General features: G+C 42.9%; 1 protein-coding gene across 1 annotated transcript in view; it reads right to left on the minus strand.

Annotated features, from left to right (window-relative positions):
• Positions 1-13,944, minus strand: part of LOC144481876 (tetraspanin-31-like) — an 18,421-nt gene extending 4,477 nt beyond the window's left edge. The window contains exons 1-3 of the mRNA XM_078201023.1: positions 13,736-13,944; positions 8,236-8,403; positions 7,120-7,200 (exon numbers count right to left, since the gene is read on the minus strand). Coding sequence (XP_078057149.1) covers positions 7,120-7,200; positions 8,236-8,403; positions 13,736-13,798 — 312 coding nt within the window. The 5' untranslated portion in view covers positions 13,799-13,944. The remainder of the gene's footprint in view (positions 1-7,119; positions 7,201-8,235; positions 8,404-13,735) is intronic.
• Positions 13,945-20,477: the final 6,533 nt, after the last annotated feature.

Genomic DNA, 20,477 nt, shown 5'->3' on the forward strand with positions numbered 1-20,477 from the left:
CGATGGCAGTAGAAAAGCACAATAGGCAATCCAGAGTAAGAAGAATTAGCTGGGGGAGAGCTCGCTTCAAAGGGACAAGAATTGAGCTGGGCTGGATAGACTGGAACCAAAGGTTGGTGGGAAAAACTGTAACTGTACAATAGGCTACCTTCAAAACGAAATGGTTCAGACACAATCAAATTGGAAAAGGTAGGGCAAACAAATCCAGAGCTCCCTGGATGAAAAAGAAAATAGAAATTAAGATGAAGAAGAAAGTCTGCTCATGACAGATGTCAGGTAGAAAATACAATTGCGACCAAGAGAAATTCAGAATGTTCAAAGGGGAGATGAAAAAGTATATTAGAAAAATGTAGAGGGATTGTGAGAAAAGACTGACAGGCAACATGAAGGGGAATCCCAAAGTCTTCTCTGGACATATAAATAGTAAATGGGTGATAAGAGGAGGAGGGCCCATTAGGAAAAGGTAATTTATGCATGGAGGCAGGAAGTGTGGCTGAGGAATTAAATGTAAACTTTGCATCAGCCTTTATCAAAGAGAGTGGATGCTATCCAGGCCATGGTAACAGAGGAGGAAATTCTGTCACTAGAAGGGTTCAGAATTGATTAGGAGAAAGTGTTGGATAGATTGTCGGTCCTTAAGGTGGACAAGGCACCGAGATTCACCCAACAACACTGAAGAAGGTGAGTGTGGAAATTACAGGGGCGCTGGCCAGAATCTTTCAGTCTTCCCTAAACTCAGAGGAGGTGCCAGAGGACTAGAGAATTGCAAACATTGTGCCCTTATTCAAAAATGGTTGTAAGGATAAGTCCAGCAATTACAGAGCAGTCAGTTTAACTTCAGTGGTGGGGAAGCTTTGAGAAACAATTATTTGGGATAGAATTAATAATCACATGGAAAAATGTTGATTACAAAGAGCCAGCATGGATTTCTAAAGGGGAAATCGTGTTTAATTAACGTGGAGTTTTTTGAAGAGATAACAGAAAGGGTTCATAAGGATAATGCTGTTGATGTGGTATACATGGATTTCCAAAAGGCAGTCAATACAGTGACAACACAACAGGTGTTTTTGATTAGGGAAAACATCACGGCTGTACTGAGAGGGGATATATTCGAGGGTTCACCCACTGAGTCTATATGGGTAGAACTGAGAAATAAGAAGGGGGAAATTACTTTGATAGGGTTGTACTGTAGGCCCCCAAATAGTCAGCGGGAAATTGAGGAGCAAAAATGTAAGGAGATTACAGATAGCTCCAAGAAAAATAGAGTGGTAATAGTCGGGGATTTTAACTTTCCCAACATTGACTGGGACAGCCATAGTATTAGAGGGTTGGATGGAGAGAAATTTGTTCAGTGTATTCAGGAGGAATTTCTCATTCTGTATGTGGATGGCCCGACTAGAGAGGGGACAAAACTTGACCTCCTCTTGGGAAATAAGGAAGGGCAGGTGACAGAAGTGTTAATGAGGGATCACTTTGGGACCAGTGACCATAATTCCGTTAGTTTTAAGATAGCTATGGACAATGATAGGTCTGGCCCAAAAGTTAACATTCTAAATTGGGGCAAGGCCAATTTTGATGGTATCAGGCAGGAACTTTCAAAGGTTAATGGGGGGAGTCTGTGGGAAGGCAGAGGGACATCTGATAAGTGGGAGGCTTTCAAAAGTGTGATAATCAGGGTTCAGGGTAAGCACATTCCTCTTAGAGTGAAGGGCAAGGCTGGTAGAAGTAGGGAACCCTGGATGACTCGGGATATTGTGGCCCTGATCAAGAAGATGAAGGAGGCACATGACGTGCATAGGCAGCTGGGGTCAAGTGGATCGCTTGAAGAGTATAGAAGATGTAGGAGTAGAGTTAAGAGAGAAATCAGGAGGGCAAAAAGGGGACATGTGATTGCTTTGGCAGATAAGGCAAAGGAGAATCCAAAGAGCTTCTACAAATACATAAAGGGCAAAAGAGCAACAAGGGAGAGAGTAGGGCCTCTTAAGGGTCAACAAGGTCATCTATGTGCGGATCCACAAAAGATGGGTGAGATCCTAAATGAATATTTCTCATCAGTACTTACTGTTGAGAAAGGCATGGATGTTAGGGGAAATAAATGGTGATATCTTGAGGAGTGTACATCTTACAGAGAAGGAGGTGCTGGAAGTCTTAAAGCACATCAAGGTAGATAAATCCCCCGGGACCTGATGAACTGTCCAAGGACGTTGTGGGAGGCTAGGGAGGAAATTGCGGTTCCCCTTGCAGAGATATTTGAATCATCGGCAGCCACAGGTGAGGTGTCTGAAGATTGGGTGGCAACGGTTGTGCCTTTCCTTAAGAAGGGTTGCAGGGAAAAACCTGGGAACTACAGACCGGTGAGCCTAACGTCTGTAGTCGGTACGTTGTCAGACGTTATTCTGAGAGACAGGATCTACAGGCATTTAGAGAGGCAGTGACTGATTAGGGACAGTCAGCATAGCTTTGTGAATGGAAAATCATGTCTCACAAATTTGATTGTGTTTTTTTAGAAGGAGTAACCAAGAAGGTAGATGAGGGCAGTGCAGTTGACGTTGTCTACATGGACTTTAGCAAGGTCTTTGACAAGGTCCTGCATGATAGGTTGTTGCAGAAGGTTAAATCTCACAGGATCCAGTGTGAGGTAGCAAATTGGATACAAAATTGACTTGATGACAGAAGGTGGTTGTCAAGGGTTGTTTTTCAAACTGGAGGCCTGTGACCAGCGGTGTGCTTCAGGGATTGGTGCTGGGTATTTGTCATTTATATTAATGATTTGTATGAGAATTTAGGAGGCATGGTTAGTAGATTTGCAGATGACACCAAGATTGGTGACATAGTGGACAGTGAAGGTTATCTCGGATTGCAACGGGATCTTGATCAATTGGGCCAGTGGGTTGATGAATGGCAGATGGAGTTTAATTTAGATAAATGCGAGGTGATGCATTTTGGTAGGTCGAACCAGGGCAAGGCTTATTCAGTTAATGGTAGGGCGTTGGGGAGAGTTATAGAACAAAGAGATTTAGGGGTACATGTTCATAGCTCCTTTAAAGTGGAGTCACAGGTGGACAAGGTGATGAAGAAGGCATTTGGCATGCTTGGTTTCATTGGTCAGAACATTGAATACAGGAGTTGGGATGTCTTGTTGAAGTTGTACAAGACATTGGGATGTCTTGGAATATTGTGTACAGTTCTGGTCACCCTATTATAGAAAGGATATTATTAAACGAGAAAGAGTGCAGAAAAGATTTACTAGGATGCTACTGGGACTTGATGGTTTGAGTTATAAGGAGAGGCTGGATAGACTGGAGTGTAGGAGGCTTAGGGCTGATCTTATAGAGGTCTATAAAATAATGAGGGGCATAGATAAAGTAGATAGTCAACATATTTTCCCAAATGTAGTGGAGTCTAAAATTAGAGGGCATAGGTTTAAGGTGAGAGGAGAAAGATACAAGAGAGTCCAGAGGGGCAATTGTTTCACACAGAGGGTGGTGTCTGGAACAAGCTGCCAGAGGTAGTAGTAGAGGCGGGTACATTTTGTCTTTTAAAAAGCGTTTCGTCAGTTACATGGGTAAGATGGGTAGAGAAGGATATGGGGCAAATGCGGGCAATTGGGACTGGCTTAGTGGTAAAAACTGGGTGGCATGGACAAGATGGGCCGAAGGACCTGTTTCCATGCTGTAAACCTCTATGACTCATACAGACATGTGAGAAAAGTTATAGCTCATGGAATAAAAGGGACAATAGCAACATGGATAAAAAATTGACTGAATAATAGGAAACAGTGAGTAATGGATATTATTTGAGTTGGAGGAAGGTTTGTCGTGGAGTTCCCCAGGGGTCGGTATTGGGACCCTTACTTTTCCTAATATATATATTAATGATCTACATCTTGGTGCACAGGGGGCAATTTCAAAATTTGTGGATGACACAAAACTTGGAAGTATTGCAGCCTGTGAAGCGGACAGAGTAGATCTTCAAAAGGACATAGACAAGTTGGTGGAGTGGGCAGATAGATAGCAGATGACGTTCGATGCGGAGAAGTGTGAGGTGATGCATTTTGGTAGGAAAATCATGGAGATATAATATAAGGGGTAGGATTCTAAAGGGTGTGCAGGAGCCCAGGGACTTAGTTGTATGGGTGCATAGATCATTGAAAGTGGTAGGACAGGTGGAGAGAGCAGTTAATAAAGCATATAGTATCCTGGGCTTTATTGATAGGGACATGGAACTCAAGAGCAAGGAGGTTATGCTGAACTTATACAAGATATTAGTTAGACCTCAGCTAGAATATTCTGTACAATTCTGGGCACCACACTATCGGAATGATAGAGTGCAGAAGAGGTTTACAAGAATGGTTCCAGGGATGAACCTGGGATGGGTGGCACGATGGCACAGTGCTTAACACTGCTGACTCACAGCACCAGGGACCCAGGTTCAATTCCAACTTTGGTGTGGAGTCTCCCCGTGTCTGCGTGGGTTTCCTCCGGGTGCTCCGGTTTCCTCCCACATTCCAAAGATGTGCGGTTTAGGTTGATTGGTCAAGACAAATTGCCCCTTAATGTCAGGGGGATTAGGAGGGTAAATATGTGGGGTTACAGGGATAGGACAGGACCTGTGTGAGATTGTTGTCAGTGCAGGTTCGATGGGCCGAATGGCCTCCTGTAGATTCTATGATGAGAAACTTCAGCTATGAGGATAGATTGGAGAGGTTGGGACTGTTCTCCTTGGAGAGAAGGCTAAGAGGAGATTTGACAGAGATGTTCAAAATCATGAGGGGTTTGGACAGAGTAGATAGGGAGTAACTATCCCTGCTCATAAAAGGATTAAGAATGAAAGGGCACAGATTTAAAGCTATTTGCAAAAGAAGCAAATGTAATGGGAGAAAAAACTTTTTCACACAACAAGTGGTCTGGGATGCCCTGCCTGGAAGTGTGGTGGAGACAGGTCCAATCGAGGCTTTCAAGAGGGCATTAGATGATTATTTGAATAGAAACAATGTGCAGGGGCATGGGGAAAAAGGCATGGGATTAGCACTAAGTCATAATACTCATTTACAGACACGATGGGTCGAATGACCTCCTCCTGCACCATTACAAATCTGTAATTCTGTACTAATTGAAGTACAGAATTCTGGCAAACATTCTTCAGTTAATCAACACCACAATAAACAAATCATAGTATCCTACAGTACAGAAGGAGGCCATTTGGCCGATCGAGCCTGCACCAACAACAATCCCACTCAGGACCTATCCCCATAACACCACGTATTTACCCTGCTAATCCCCCTGACACTAAGGGGCAATTTATCAAGGCCAATGCACCTAACCAGCATGTCTTTCAGACTGTGGGAGGAAACCGGAGCACCCGGAGGAAACCCACGCAGACACGGGGAGAATGTGCAAACTCCACATAGACAGTCGCCTGAGGCCAGAATTGAACCCTGGTCCCTGGCCCTGTGGGGCAGCAGTGCTAACCACTGAGCCACCGTATGATGTGCCATGATATATAAAGTCACCCTGGTTTAAAAATAATCCACACCCTGTATGCTAAATAGAATGACATGCGCTTCCCTCCCTTCCATTAGTAACATTAACAAATAAGAGACCATTATCCCCATCTGTCAGGGTTCGGTTCCAACTTTGATCCTACAGATGAAAGATAAACTGTTTAACACACAGTGTGGCACAGATGATCCTTTCTCCGGTAGTGGTGAAATGATTGCTCTGCTAATTTCCCACCTTTAAAATAAGCAGTTCCAACTCGCTTCAGCTTTTCAGCAGTCTCACCACATTTTTTCCTTTTTTTTTATAAAAACTGTTTTCCGCACAAGTGAATAACAGCCACAGCTATAGCCAGTATAGCTCAGGTCACATTCAAAAGCACTGAAATCTACTCAAACATATCCAATTGGCAAGTGCCTCTATTCTGACAGTAGATCTTTTATGATTGCCTTTGGGATCTGTGCAAAAAGGTTAGAAGAGGAGCATTTTAAAGAGGTTCGCAATAATTGAAGGAGTGTTTAAATTTAAAAATACACACTTGGAGACAGTGGCATGCTAAAGGGTCTTAATCTGATACAGCAAAATAAAGAACTGCCAACACAAAATGGGATTTGTGATTGCATTATATCAGCTAGTTATACTGATTTTAATCACGTATAGCCTCAAGAGGAATCCATCTTTATTTCCTTGAATACCTGTAGCAAGTAAAGATGAATTAAATATTTAGTTAACCAATATTAGAATCTTGGTGGTTTATCATGAAATAAGCCTACCTGCACAGTTTGAATTTTCAAATATCAAATTAGTAAAATTCATCAGATTAGGTGCAAGATATAATGCTATTCCATAAATTGAGCTATTAATCGAAGCAAGCAATTGTAATTTCACATTTTCATTAAATAATCAGTGTGTGCACATATTAGTTCAAAAATGCATCAGCCAGTCCTGAGCAACAAAGACCAGAAAGGTCTCTGAGTTGCCCCCTTCCATGTCCCAAGTTCGCTGCTCTCAGGTAGGGCAGAGGTACAAGTGCTACAGCTGGCCTCTGCCTCTGGATTAGAAAGGGGTTTCCTTGGTCATGAAATCTCCCAATGACTCCTACTGATGCAAGTCAATATTTGACAAGGACAAGAGCAGAACTTAGTTTCTAGAAGTTCAGGTTGGGGAGGGTGAAATGCTCCTATTGGCAATCTCTATTCCAAAGTAGCCCGTATTGCATGGGGTGTGAACTTAGACCCATCTTGTAGTAAATGCAGGTGGGTAAGTATAATTGAAAGGGTCAGAAAACATCTTGGACTCTCTAAAAAAAACAGAAGATGCTGGAAACACTCAGCAAGTCAGGCAGCATCTGGAGAGAGAGGAAGGTTGGTGGCCTTTTTGCCATATCTCAACATTGAATGTTGTGCTGAGGATTGTGTAGAAACACACCATGCATTTAAAACAGTTTTTATAAAGTAGGAAATAGATCACTGCATCTAGGATAAGCAGTCTGTTGAAGAGATAGATGTCTGGACTTGCTGAGCTTCCTACATCATATTCATCATTTGCAACAGACCAGGCCTTTGTTGAGGGCAACAGAGTTGTAGTGACATGTAGTGTAGTGACATGTAGCAAAATGTACCTGTTGACTGCGGTTCAGAGCTAGACACGAGCAGGAGACTCCAAACTGAATCACAAAGACCAAGAATAAAATAACCATGTACTGGAGTGAAAGCAAAGTCAAGGAAACAAGGAGGAAAAATTAATCGAATATACTGTATTTCTAAAGATTTCTCAGAGCTCAGTTCTAATATTTTCTTCTGATGACATTTTCAGCTTATGAACACTTGTCTATTGTTTTCACTTTTGTCTCCAAAGCAAATACTCTCAGGTAAGACAGAACACAGATTCAATGCAGAGCAAAGGCTTTCATTACAGTGTGTCAACATTGTGCCTTAAACCGAAACTTAAGAAACACACTAAAGCTCCCCCGTCCCATCCCAATAATTGGATTGGTACTACCCCAATCTATTACAGTCAGCATAAGAGACTTCAATGTGCAGTGACACTGTGATACATCTCAGAGTCCTTCCCCTAAAAACTTTGCCTGTTCTACCACAGGCAATTTAATATCTGCTCATTTATTTCATTTGGTAAATTGGTCGCTTAAACATATCCATATAATTAACTTGTGTGCCATTTTATCAGCAGGTGTGAGTATTGTGCCAGCATGCATAAAATAGTCTGGAACTGTTCCAATTGGTGCAGCTAGAAATAATCTCCCAAAGGTTTGGAAGGAGACCATGTGAATATTTCATCCATCTCTTGTACTGCATGTTACCAAAATCCTAATAATGGCAGGCATAGCCTCAGTAACATGCTCTGTTCCAGGGCATATTTTTGACACTGAGAGGATGCCTCTGACAAGTGCGTATGAAACATGATGATTGTTTCTCAGTTTATTCACGCAGCATGCGACTCACAAAGGCTGCTCCCATCATTGAGCTTGGGATTACTGGCGTCAGAATAATCAGCCTGATTTTCAATTCAAATACAACTCTGGGTCTTTTTGGCCAGAAGGTTTAAAGCAAGCTTCAGTATGATTCTTTTCAGTTATCCTTTTAAGGATTTTTGCTGCATTTTTCTTTTCCCAAAGTCCTAGGAGTGGGACATCAACCTAATTGGTTACAAATGGAAGAATACCTTACAAGAGTCATACTCTGTTTTTAGAAGACCAATTAAATCAATGAAAGGATACAAAGAACAGCATGACCTGATGGTGATTGACTGCTCCAATAAGTCCAACAACAGCAATAAGAAGCAGGAAGACACCCACAGCAATGACTCCACCAATGACGTTTATACTGGAAACAATGCCGTAACTTTTGCCCCATGCTGCTACTCCAATAAGTAACAGCCCAACCAGCTGCAAGAGAAACAGGAATAACAGTCACATCCATATATTGGCGATTAACGTTACTCTAGAATAGTACGAGTATATTAAAGGAAAAGAACAAATGCCTCACATCCTCAAGATTTCCCAAAGCATTTTATAACCACAAACTAACTTTTTGCAGTTTAGTCACTGGTTACGTAGTTAAATGAAGGGGGGCGGGGGAGTGTAGAGTGGGATCGCAACCAAGTACATTGTCATCAGACATCTGCACAACACTTTTCAGCAGGAGTCACTGGACTGTGTAAGAGCTCACTCATGCAAGGCACTGAGGCCAGTAATGGTGCCCCTAACCACCAACAGCTCAGCACAAAAGCAGTAATTGAATCCGAGATTTTCCTGATCTGTATTATCCAGTTCTAATTGAGGCACCAAGGGAGGTCTGCCCCACTCCCTTTCATATTTAATTGCATTGTGTTCTTTTTCCCCCATTATGCGTGGTAGCATCAGAAGTTCTTTAGTTCTCTTCCAAACCTTTTCCGTGAACTCTGCTCATTTCTCAGATACTCTGCAAGGGCTCCTTGGGATATTGATGTTAAAGGCTCCATATAATTGCAGATTGTTGTTGTATGACTAGAGCAAAGATATTACCCTTTGCTCCTGTCACTATGTCAGCTACGTGGCTAAAGAGATGCAAATATCAAAGATCACCATGTTGCACAAGTTGATCAGGCAAAGGTTAATGTCTCACAAGTAGTTAGATAACATTCAAATTTAATCAATGTTAGAGTTGCTTTAGCATGTTAGAAATCTATCCTAAATAGAATAATTAATTGCTTATTAGATCTTGTCATTTTGATTTTTTTTTGCAAAACTTATCTCCACATATCTATAAACTCTCCTATCCATATTCATAACCACCCCTCTTGGCTTTGCCATCTCCAATGGTCACAACTCCCATGGTCTTTATCACAGACAAGACCACTGTACCCCTCATCACCCTGCCACCTTCCAACCCCGCTGCCTTCCTTGTCCAGCCCTGGGCCAAAAACCCCTCTTGTACTTACAACTGCTAGCCAAATCCCAACTGCCTTGACCTGGCCCTCTGTTCACCACAATACTTATGCAGCTATCGATCTGCCCCTGCAAATTCCTGGTCCGCCACAGCCTCCAATTTTAAATTCTCATCAGAGTGCTTAAATCATTTTATAGACTCAAGCCTCCTCCTCTCTGTCACATCCTCCAGGCCAACAACCACACAGCCCCACACTCTTTGTTCTTCTAATTGGCTTATCACCATCCCTCGCCCAATCTTGCAATTGGTGGCTTTACTTTCAGCTGCTTAGGCACTGCAATGGGGCGGCACGGTAGCACAGTGGTTAGCACTGCTGCTTCACAGCTCCAGGGTCCCGGGTTCGATTCCCGGCTCGGGTCACTGTCTGTGTGGAGTTTGCACATTCTCCTCGTGTCTGCGTGGGTTTCCTCCGGGTGCTCCGGTTTCCTCCCACAGTCCAAAGATGTGTGGGTTAGGTTGATTGGCCAGGTTAAAAAAATTGCCCCTTAGAGTCCTGGGATGCGTAGGTTAGAGGGATTAGTGGGTAAAATATGTGGGGGTGGGGCCTGGGTGGGATTGTGGTCGGTGCGGACTCGATGGGCCGAATGGCCTCCTTCTGCACTGTAGGATTTCTATGAGCATGTATTTCAATTTCCTTCTTAAACTGCCCTTCTGCCTTAAAAAACCCAACTCTTCTACAAAGCTTTTGTTCAACCCTCTCAAAATCTCCTCCTCTGGTATTTTTGTCAAGTCCCTGAACTGCCTTGAAATGGTCTTCAATCTCAAAAGGGGCTATGGAAATGAAAGTAGTTGTTACCATGACTGAATTAAGTCTATTTTCAGGTGAGTACTAAATGGCCAGGATTGTCATTTAAACTTTGATGCTCTTTCAGAACAATAAAACCACCTGCAGAAGGATCATTTAGATCTGAAACATTAACTCTTGTTTCTCACCAGACTTGTTGAGTTTATCCAACATTTTTTGTTTACATTTAAGGCCACCTGAATGCTGGTTTGTGGTTACAAATTGTTTACCTGAATTCAGACTGGTTCTGAAGGTCTGGGAGCATTCAAAGATATTCACGTTTATACAGACATCACAGCAGGTCATGCTGTTATCAAACTCCCCCTGTTTGCATATATATTAGTGGGGTGGCACGGTGGTTAGCACTGCTGCCTCACAGCGTCAGGGACCCGACTTCGATTCCCGGCTTGGGTCACTGTCTGTGCCGGGTCTGCACGTTCTCCCTGTGTTTTCCTCCCACAGTCTGAAAGACGTGCTGGTTAGGTGCATTGGCCGTGCTAAATTCTCCCTCAGTGTAACCTGAACAGGCACCGGAGTGTGGCGACTACGGGATTTTCACAGTAACTTCATTGCAGCCTACTTGTCACACTAATAAAATAAGCTTTAAACTTAATGCTAATGTAACAAATTTGCACCATGATAAGTTCTTTGCTTTCGTCAAAAATGCAGCAGCCACCAGGTTTTCCTCCAATGGTATGAACCCATGGCTCAAAAATAACACAACGTACAAATCGTTGAATGTAACAAATTCCACAATTCAAAAGAATGACATAAAATGTACAGCACAGAAACATTACTTTTTAAAAAAAAATCGAGTCCTATGTCTTTTTTACATAATTATGCACCGGCTTGATGTGAAGAGGAAGCAGTCAGCTGTATTATTCTACAGCTTTCTCTTGAGAGAGAGGATGCAACGACAACACAAAGTTAGGGAAAATGTTCAGTGACTCTATACTGCCAAATGGTACCTCTGGAATCTTTCATTTCACATCAAGAACTTAACAGAGTTTTTCCACAGGTACGGAACTTTTGATTTGGAAATAAAAATACACAGATCTTCGAATATAGTTAATTCCACAATTCCAAACAGAAAGGAAATGTCCTTCCTGGCCAGGTCTTCCAATTCATGCCTACCTGCCTGCCTGCCGCCTTCCCCCCCCCCCCCCCGAAGAAAAAGCTGCAGTGGAACCAAGCAGCCAATAGGTTGTCACCAACAACATTATGCTTTCATCAGAATAACAGATTTGAAGCAACATTTGACCGAATCATCCAAATACAAAAAAGTTGAAATCAATATTTAGAGGACAGGTACTGTAATGGGCATAGGATGACTTGGACCATCATGAGCTGCATCATAGAGCAACCATCATAGCATTCAAATAACAGAATGCAAGAACAGAGCTCAGTTTATTATTTTAACGTTTCTATTTTAATCACAGACTGTAAAATACCACATTCAGGATAGTTAGAAAGCTAAAATTCAATTTAAAACAAGGTGCTGTAGATTTAAAACAAGGTGCTGTAGGTTTAAAACAAGGTGCTGTAGGTTTAAAACAAGGTGCTGTAGGTTTAAAACAAGGTGCTGTAGGTTTAAAACAAGGTGCTGTAGGTTTAAAACAAGGTGCTGTAGGTTTAAAACAAGGTGCTGTAGTTGAGCTTGGAGGCCAAACGGATTTAACGTGAACAATTCACACACTTTTCTTTAGCATCACTGAAAGCAGCAGCCATTCTACTGAAAGTATGTAACTATAATCTTCGATGCTCCAAACATACCACTTTATGGCAGTGGTGTGGTATTATCGCTGGACTAGCAATCCAGAAATCCAGAGTAATGCTCAGGGGACCCGGGTTCAAATCCCACCATGGCAGATGGTGAAATTTGAATTCAATAAAAAAAATTAAAATTACAAGTCTAATGATGACCATTGCAGATTGTCATTGAATCTGATTCATTAATGTTCTTTAAGGAAGGAAATCTTACCTAGTTTTGGCCGACATTTAACTCCAGATCCACAGCAATGTGGTTGATTCTTTAAAACACCCTCTGAAATGCACTCAGTTCAAGGGCAATTAGGGATGGGCAATAAATGCTGCTAAATTGCCATGGTGTTATTGTAGTGACTGTAAGCTATTCCATCACAAGAAACATCACAGATCACCTGATATCCACATCTGAACTTTCAACAGGGGTCACTGGATAGTGATCGGCAAGCTGACATTTCCCTTCCTAACCCATGGACAGACGAATTTCAGCACTGCTACCACTGCCTCAGTTGAGATGAGCCAATTCAGCAGAGCAGGGGCAGAGATGACAGTCTCCCCTCAGTTAGCTCCTCACCGAATAAATTTGCTGAGCTGTCAAAAGATGCAGGTTTCATGGTGTTTTACAGCTTCAGGACAGTCCCAGGCCTTTGAGCGATGCAGGTTGTCAACAGATAAAGGCATCCTAGCTCATCAGGTTGCCCCTTCAGAGTTGTGAATGAAATGCATATAAAAGCTACATTCTTTATCATCTCCACAAACCATAAATACCCAATGCATCAACAGAAGTACTGAACCAGATATTAGAAAACCAAACTATTGGATACAATTATTGATTTAACTTCTGTTTGTATTTTCTGACTGTATTTTGTATTTTCTGACTATTTTGTATTTTCTATCAGTGCCTATCATTACACGGAAAGCACCACAAACATTTTCTTACTACATTACAACAATGATTCCACTTTAAAAGTGTTGTATTGGCTGTAAAGTTCTGGGATCTGCTCGGGTTGAGATACGCGCTACAAAAATGTCACAGGTCTTGTAACAGATGCATCCGAGGATATAAAGGGAAGTTACAATGGAAATTGCAAGTACTGGCCATAATCTCCAATCCTCCTTGGATAGGGGCTGGAGGGAGAGAGTGCTAGATGATTAGAGAATTGGAAATGTTCAAAAAAGGGTGAGAGGATGAACTCAGCAAATAGAGGCCAGTTTAACTGTGTTGGGAAAGTTTTCAGAAACAGTCGTCCGGGACAAAGTTAGCAGCTACTTGGACAAACGTGCATCAATCAAGGAAAGCCAGAATGGATATGTGAAGGGATCCTCATTGGCACAAAGGTGAAGAACCAGAGGACACTGATTTAAGGTAAATGGTAAAAGAACCAAAGGCAACCAGGTTAAAACATTTTTAAAACCTGGAACATAATGTCGTGAGTCAATCGAGGCATTCAAAGGAAATTGGATAACTACCGACAGAAACAGGACTACCAGGAAGAAGAGTGGGGGGGGGGACGAGGCGTGCTGCTCTTGCAGACATGATGTGGAGGTGCTGGCGTTGGACTGAGCCAGCACGGACTGAGTGGCCTATTTGTGCTGTAAATGTGTCCGTCTTTCTTGTCACTGAGTTTGGGACGGAAGGTTGCTGCGCATGCTCCCGGTCCCGGGTCAGGATTGTTCCACACAGGAGCCGCCTCAGAGATCGCGCCGGCCTCGCACAGGGCCCCAGTACCCGCTCCACTTACTATGTACACCACATTTAAAGCGATGAGAGCATTCTTGGAACAGGTGAATCCGCCGCACACCATTTTGACTGCTGCCTGTATCTATGCCTTCCTTCCTTCCCTCAGCCAGCTACCAGTGTCCCTTAGGCCCCACTTCCACCGTCATCCACGACGCAGGGCAGGCCCCACCCCCAGCTCATTGGTGGCGCGGTCGTACCTGTCACAGTCACTCTAACCTCTGATTGGCTAACCCCTCTGTCAATCATCCGGACTGAATAAACCTCGCCATTGTTCCCGCCTTATCAATGCTCCTTCGCTGATTGATCAGTTTCTCCTGATACCTGGCGGGACCTGCCAATACTCTGGTCACCAATTGGCTGTCCTGACTGTCAATCACGTTGCAGTCTGGCGGTATAATTCTGTCAACATCGACTCGCCATTTAATAAACTGCTGGTGGTACGGAAGGAAGTTGTCCTCTGCACAGAGAAGTGGGTTCAATTAATTAAACGACCTAGTTTTGATGATAGAGCCTGCCCCAAACATTAAGCTCTATTTTCCAACTGTTTTTCTGACTATTTAATATTTTCTATCAGTGCCCATCATTACATGGAAAGCACCACAAATATTTTCTTAATGTAACCTTCCAGAAACATTTCAGAGAGTGCCAGTCTACCCACAGAGAATTTGAGAGAAATGGGATTAAATTAAAATTTGTATATATCTCATTTAGGGGTTCTTCTAGGAGAATGAGGGGTGACCTGATGGCGGCCTTTAAGATTAGGAAAGGTTTCAATAGGATAGATGGAGAGAAAATGTTTCCACTTACATAGGAATTAGGAGCAGAAGTAGACAAATTTAGCCCTTCGAGCCTGCCCCGCCATTCAGTCAAATCATGGTTGATCTCTCCCTGGTCTCAAATCCACCTTCCCCATAACCCCTTTTTTATCAAAAATAAATCAATCTCCTTGAAACCATTCAACGATTCAGACTCCACCGCGCGATGGGGCAGCGAGTTCCACAAATTCACCACCCTCTGTGAGAAGTAGTTCCTCCTCATCTCAGTTTTCTGGTATCCCCTCACTTGTTGGGAGATACCAGAACCAGTGGGCAATAAATGTAAGATACTGTAACAGCAAAATACTGCAGGGGCTGAAGAGCTGAAATAAAACATAAAGAGCTGCAAAAACTCAACCAGTCTGGCAGCACCTGGGGATTGTGAAACAGTTATATGGTAAAATATAAGCTAGTCACTGATAAATCAGGGGTGTGGAATTCAGGAGAAGCTTCTTCCCCACAGAGTGGGGAGAATGTGGGACATGTTCCCACAGGGAGTGCAGTCGATAATATAGATGCATTTAAGAGGGAAGCTGGATAAACACATGAGGGAGAAAGGAATAGAAGGATGTGTTGACAGGATGAGAGAAGAGGCTAGTATTGGGCATACACTAATTTGGCTGAATGACCTGTTTATGTGCTGTTAGTTTTATGTAATTTTTTTGTAATTCTATGAAAAGATCCCCATATATAATCCTCAGTGAAAAACCAACTGATAATTGCTGTGCATCAAACAGAATTAAAGTTGTGCCCTGCACATGGTGGTAAATGTGAGTACCTGTTGTTTTCAAATTGGTTTGCACCCACATTAAGTTCCAGGGGAAAGATTGCCTGTAAAGTGGCAAATCCAATAGCTCTTACCAAGTAAATTGTGTCCACCTCATCATTGGTAACCTCAGCAAAAGTACTGAGACAGACTAATAAGGACATAGGGATCGAGGAAGAACATACTGAGACAGACTAATAAGAACATAGGGAGCTAGAAAGAAAGTACTAAGACAGACTAATAAGGACAAAGGGAACTAGGAAGAAAGTTAAGAAATCGGACCTCAAAGGTAGTGATCTCAGGATTACTACCGGTGCCACATGCTAGTCAGAGTAGAAATGACAGCAGGATATATCGGTTGAATACGTGGCTGGAGAGATGGTGTCGGGGTGGGGAGGTTTCAGATTCCTGGGGCATTGGGACTGGTTCTGGGGAGGTGGGACCTGTACAAATTGGACAAGTTACATTTGGGCAGGACTGGGACTGATGTCCCAGGGGGACTGTTTGCTAGAGTGGTTGGGGAGGGTTTAAACTAATATGCCAGTGGGGTGGGAACCTCTGTAGGGAGTCAGAGAAGGAGGGAGCAAAGACAAAAACAAAAGGTAGAAAAGGGAATAAGAAAAGTGATAGGCAGAAAAACCAAGGACAAAGTTCAAACAGGGCTATAGAGAAAAATATTGGGAGTGAGACAAACAATGTTAAAAGGACAAGCTTAAAGGCTCTGTGCCTTAATGCATGGAGCATTTGCAATAAAGTCGATGAACTAATCGCGCAGATAGATGTAAACGGGTACAATATAGTTGGGATTACGGAGACATGGCTGCAAGGTGACCAGGGATGGGAATTGAATATCCCAGGATATTTAATATTTAGGAAGGACAGGCATAAAGGAAAAGGTGGTGGAGTGGCACTGCTGGTTAAAGAGGAAATTAACACAATAGTGAGAAAGGATATTAGCTCTAACAACGCGGAGTCTGTATGGGTAGAGTTGAGAAATATCAAGGGGCAAAAAACATGAGTGAGTGTCATATATAGACCCCCAAACTGCAGTGGTGATGTTGGAAAGGTAGTAGTCACAAAATTAGAGATGCATGTGATAAGGGAATATCGGTGATCATGGGTGATTTTAATCTGCACATAGATTGGGCAAATCAAATTAGCCACAATGCTGTCGAGGAGGAATTCTTGGGAGTGTATATGGGATAGTTTTCTTGACCAATATGTGGAGGAATCAACTAGAGAGCAGGCCGTCTTAGACTGGGTACTGTGTAATGAGAAGGGAATCATTGCCAATCTCACTGTGCAAGACCCCTTGGGGATGAGCGACCATAACATGATAGAATTTTTTATCAAGATGGAGAGTGAAGTAATTGATTCAGAGACTAGGGTGCTGAATCTTAATAAACTGTGAGGATATGAGGCGTGAGTTGGTCTTGATAGATTGGGGAGAGTTACTTAAAGGGATGACAGTGGATAGGCAATGGCAAACAAAGAACAAAGAACAATACAGCACAGGAACAGGCCCTTCGGCCCTCCAAGCCCGCGCCGCTCCCCGGTCCAGGATTGAATCCTGAATCCAGGATCCCCGCCCAATTTTCCAGCCTATCTACATACCAATATCCTATCCACCGAGCTGTTCCCCACAGCTACGATGCTTTGTTCATTACAACCTATTAACTCACCCCCACCCCCCCATTCCAGACCATGTGATCTCCAGGGAGAGGCGAAAACCCAGAGTGAAAAACCCCAGGGCCAATATGGGGAAAACAAAATCTGGGAAATTCCTCTCCGACCCCCTGAGGCGATCGAAACGAGTCCAGGAGATCACAATGGCCCTGATCGGAAAATGCTTCCCAACCCTAGTCATTTCCACTTCCACGAGAAACAAGGAACAATTAGCCCGCGCCGCTCCCTGGTCCAAACTAGACCACTCTTTTGTATCCCTCCATTCCCACTCCGTTCATATAGCTGTCTAGATAAGTCTTAAACGTTCCCAGTGTGTCCGCCTCCACCACCTTGCCCGGCAACACATTCCAGGCCCCCACGACCCTCTGTGTGAAATATGTCCTTCTGATATCTGTGTTAAACCTCCCCCCCTTCACCTTGAACCTATGACCCCTCGTGAACGTCACCACCGACCCGGGGAAAAGCTTCCCACCGTTCACCCTATCTATGCCTTTCATAATTTTATACACCTCTATTAAGTCTCCCCTCATCCTCCGTCTTTCCAAGGAGAACAACCCCAGTTTCCCCAATCTCTCCTCATAACCAAGCCCCTCCATACCAGGCAACATCCTGGTAAACCTCCTCTGTACTCTCTCCAAAGCCTCCACGTCCTTCTGGTAGTGTGGCGACCAGAACTGGACGCAGTATTCCAAATGCGGCCGAACCAACGTTCTATACATTCAAGGGATGCATGGGGGAACTGCAGCAACTGTTTATTTCTGTCTGGCACAAAAGCAAAATGGGTAAGAGGGCCAATCCATGGCTTACAAAGGGAATTAGAGAGAGTATCCGATCTAAGGAAGAAGCATACAGATTGGCCAAGAAAAATAATAGGTCTGAGGATTGGGAGCAGTTTAGAATTCAGCAAAGAAGGACCAAGGGATTGATTAAGAAGGGGAAAATACAGTATGAAAGTAAGCTTGCAGGGAACATAAAGACTGACACTAAGAGTTTCTATAGATACGTGAAGAAAAAGAAGTTGATGAAGACAAATGTAGGTCCCCGACAGATAGAAACGGGGGAATGTATAATAGGGGACAAAGAAATGGCTGAGCAACTGAATACCTACTTTGGTTCTGTCTTCACAAAAGAGGACACAAATCAGATGCCAGAAATGTTGGAGAATGCAAGATTTAGTGAGAGGGAAGAACTGAGGGAGATCGACATTAGTAGAGAAATGATGCTGGGAAAATTGATGGGATTGAAGGCGGATAAATCCCCAGGGCCTGATAATCGACATCCTAGAGTACTTAAGGAAGTGGCTGTAGAAATAGTGGATGCATTGGTGGTCATCTTCCAGGATTCTATAGACTCGGGAACAGTCCTTGTAGATTGGAGGGTAGCTAATGTCACTCCAATATTCAAAAAGGGAGGTAGAGAGAAAACAGGGAATTATAGACCAGTAAGCTTAACATCGGTAGTGGGGAAAATTCTCGAATCCGTTATCAAGGACTTTATAGCAGAGCATTTAGAAAGCTGGATTAGGATTGTTTTCGCTGGAGTTCAGAAGAATGGGGGGGAATCTCATAGAGACTTAGAAAATTCTAACAGGACGAGACAGGGTGGATGCAGTGAGGATGTTCCCGATGGTGGGGGAGTCCAGAACCAGGGGTCACAGTCTGAGGATTCGGGGTAAACCATTTAGGACGGAGGTGAGGAGACATTTCTTCACCCAAAGAGTGGTGAGTCTGTGGAATTCGTTACCACAGGAAGTAGTTGATGCCAAAACATAGAATGTATTCAAGAAGCAGCTAGATATAGCACTTGGGGCGAATGGGATCAAAGGTTATGGGGAGAAAGCAGGATTAGACTATTGAGTTGGACGATCAGCCATGATCGTAATGAATGGTGGAGCAGGCTCGAAGGGCCAAATGGCCTCATCCTGCTCCTATCTTCTATGTTTCTATAATTGGCGGGATCTTACGGCCTCACTCATCAGAAAACCGTAAAATCCCACCCGAGGTCAACGGACCTTCCCATTGTCCACCCCTCACCTGCTCCGACTCCCGTGACAGGTGAAACAGTAAAATTCCGGAGAAGTCTGCAAAGGGATGTAGGTAAGTTAAGTGAGTGGGCAAACATTTGACAGATGGATTATAATGTGGGAAAATGTGAACTTGTCCACTTTGGTAGGAAGAATAGAAAGGCAGCAAAGTACCTAAATAGAGAGACTGCAAAGGTCAGAGGTACAGAGGCATCTGGGTGTCCTGGTACATTAATTACAAAACATAAGCATTCAGATACACCTAGTGATTGGGGTGTTTTGCTACAGTAGAACAGGGCATTGGTGAGACCACATCTGGGAAACTGCTTTCGTCTCCTTATTTGAAAAAGGATATAATTGTGTTCGAAGCAATTCAGAGAATGTTCACTCGCTTGATTTCTGAGATGAAGGGGTTATCTTATGAGGAAAGGTTGGACCTGTATCCATTGGAGTTTAGCCGAATGAGAGATGATCTTATTGAAACATATAAGATCCTGAGGGGACTTGACAGGGTGGATGTTGAAAGGATTATTTCTGCTTGTGGGAGAAACTGGAACTAGTGGACTCATTTTAAGAATAAGGAGTCTCCTATTTCAGATGGTGATTAGGATATTGTTTTTCTCCGAGAGTCCTGAAGCAGGAATGTGGAGTTGAAGCCACAATTAGATCAGCCTTGATCTATTCAAATTGTGGAACAGGCTCGAGGGGATGAATGACCTATTCCTGTTCCTAATTCATATGTTCATATGTATGTAATGAAGGAATAGATTTAGATATTTTCCACTTTTACACCTGTAAAGAACATGCAAATCTCTTTTCCAAATTCAAATGTCTCATATTATGACAGGGTCTGGTTCATGATAATCTAGTAATCTAGATGTATGGTCATTTGATCCTTGATTAAAGACCCTAAAATATTCCCTATCACAGATATTAAATAAGCTAACTGGCCTCATTGTAAAGTATTTGCAGTACTTGTTATTGCCATAAGTGGTGCTAAAGGTAGGTATTTTCAATGTCAAAGTTGCCACACTGGTTATCAGACAATTTCTGCTATTTATTTGTAAAGGGAAAAAAATACAAGGAGAGCACACTTTAAAATGGCTGCTTGGCGCATAAAGAGTTAACTGGGAAATAAGCCAAAAAGCAGACACCGGCTCCCACTTATCAGAAATCACTTTAAGTCAAAACCTAACAGACAAGCCATTTCCAAATCACAGACAGTGACTCATAGCAAACAAACACCTCAGGAAGCCAAGCCAAGGGTCAAAACATCTTTTAAGATAAAGAAAACCCGAAACAAAGAGGATAGATTAGCCTTGGGGAAAGCGGGAAAATATGAATGCGAGGAAACCAATTAACACCTGAATAAGCCGAAACTAACTATTGATAGATACAGACATGAGGAAATGTACCCATTCATAAGAACAATACTATGTTAAATGTCTATATC

Source organism: Mustelus asterias, chromosome X, assembly GCF_964213995.1.
Source record: "Mustelus asterias chromosome X, sMusAst1.hap1.1, whole genome shotgun sequence".
In the NCBI taxonomy this organism is placed as follows: domain Eukaryota; kingdom Metazoa; phylum Chordata; class Chondrichthyes; order Carcharhiniformes; family Triakidae; genus Mustelus; species Mustelus asterias.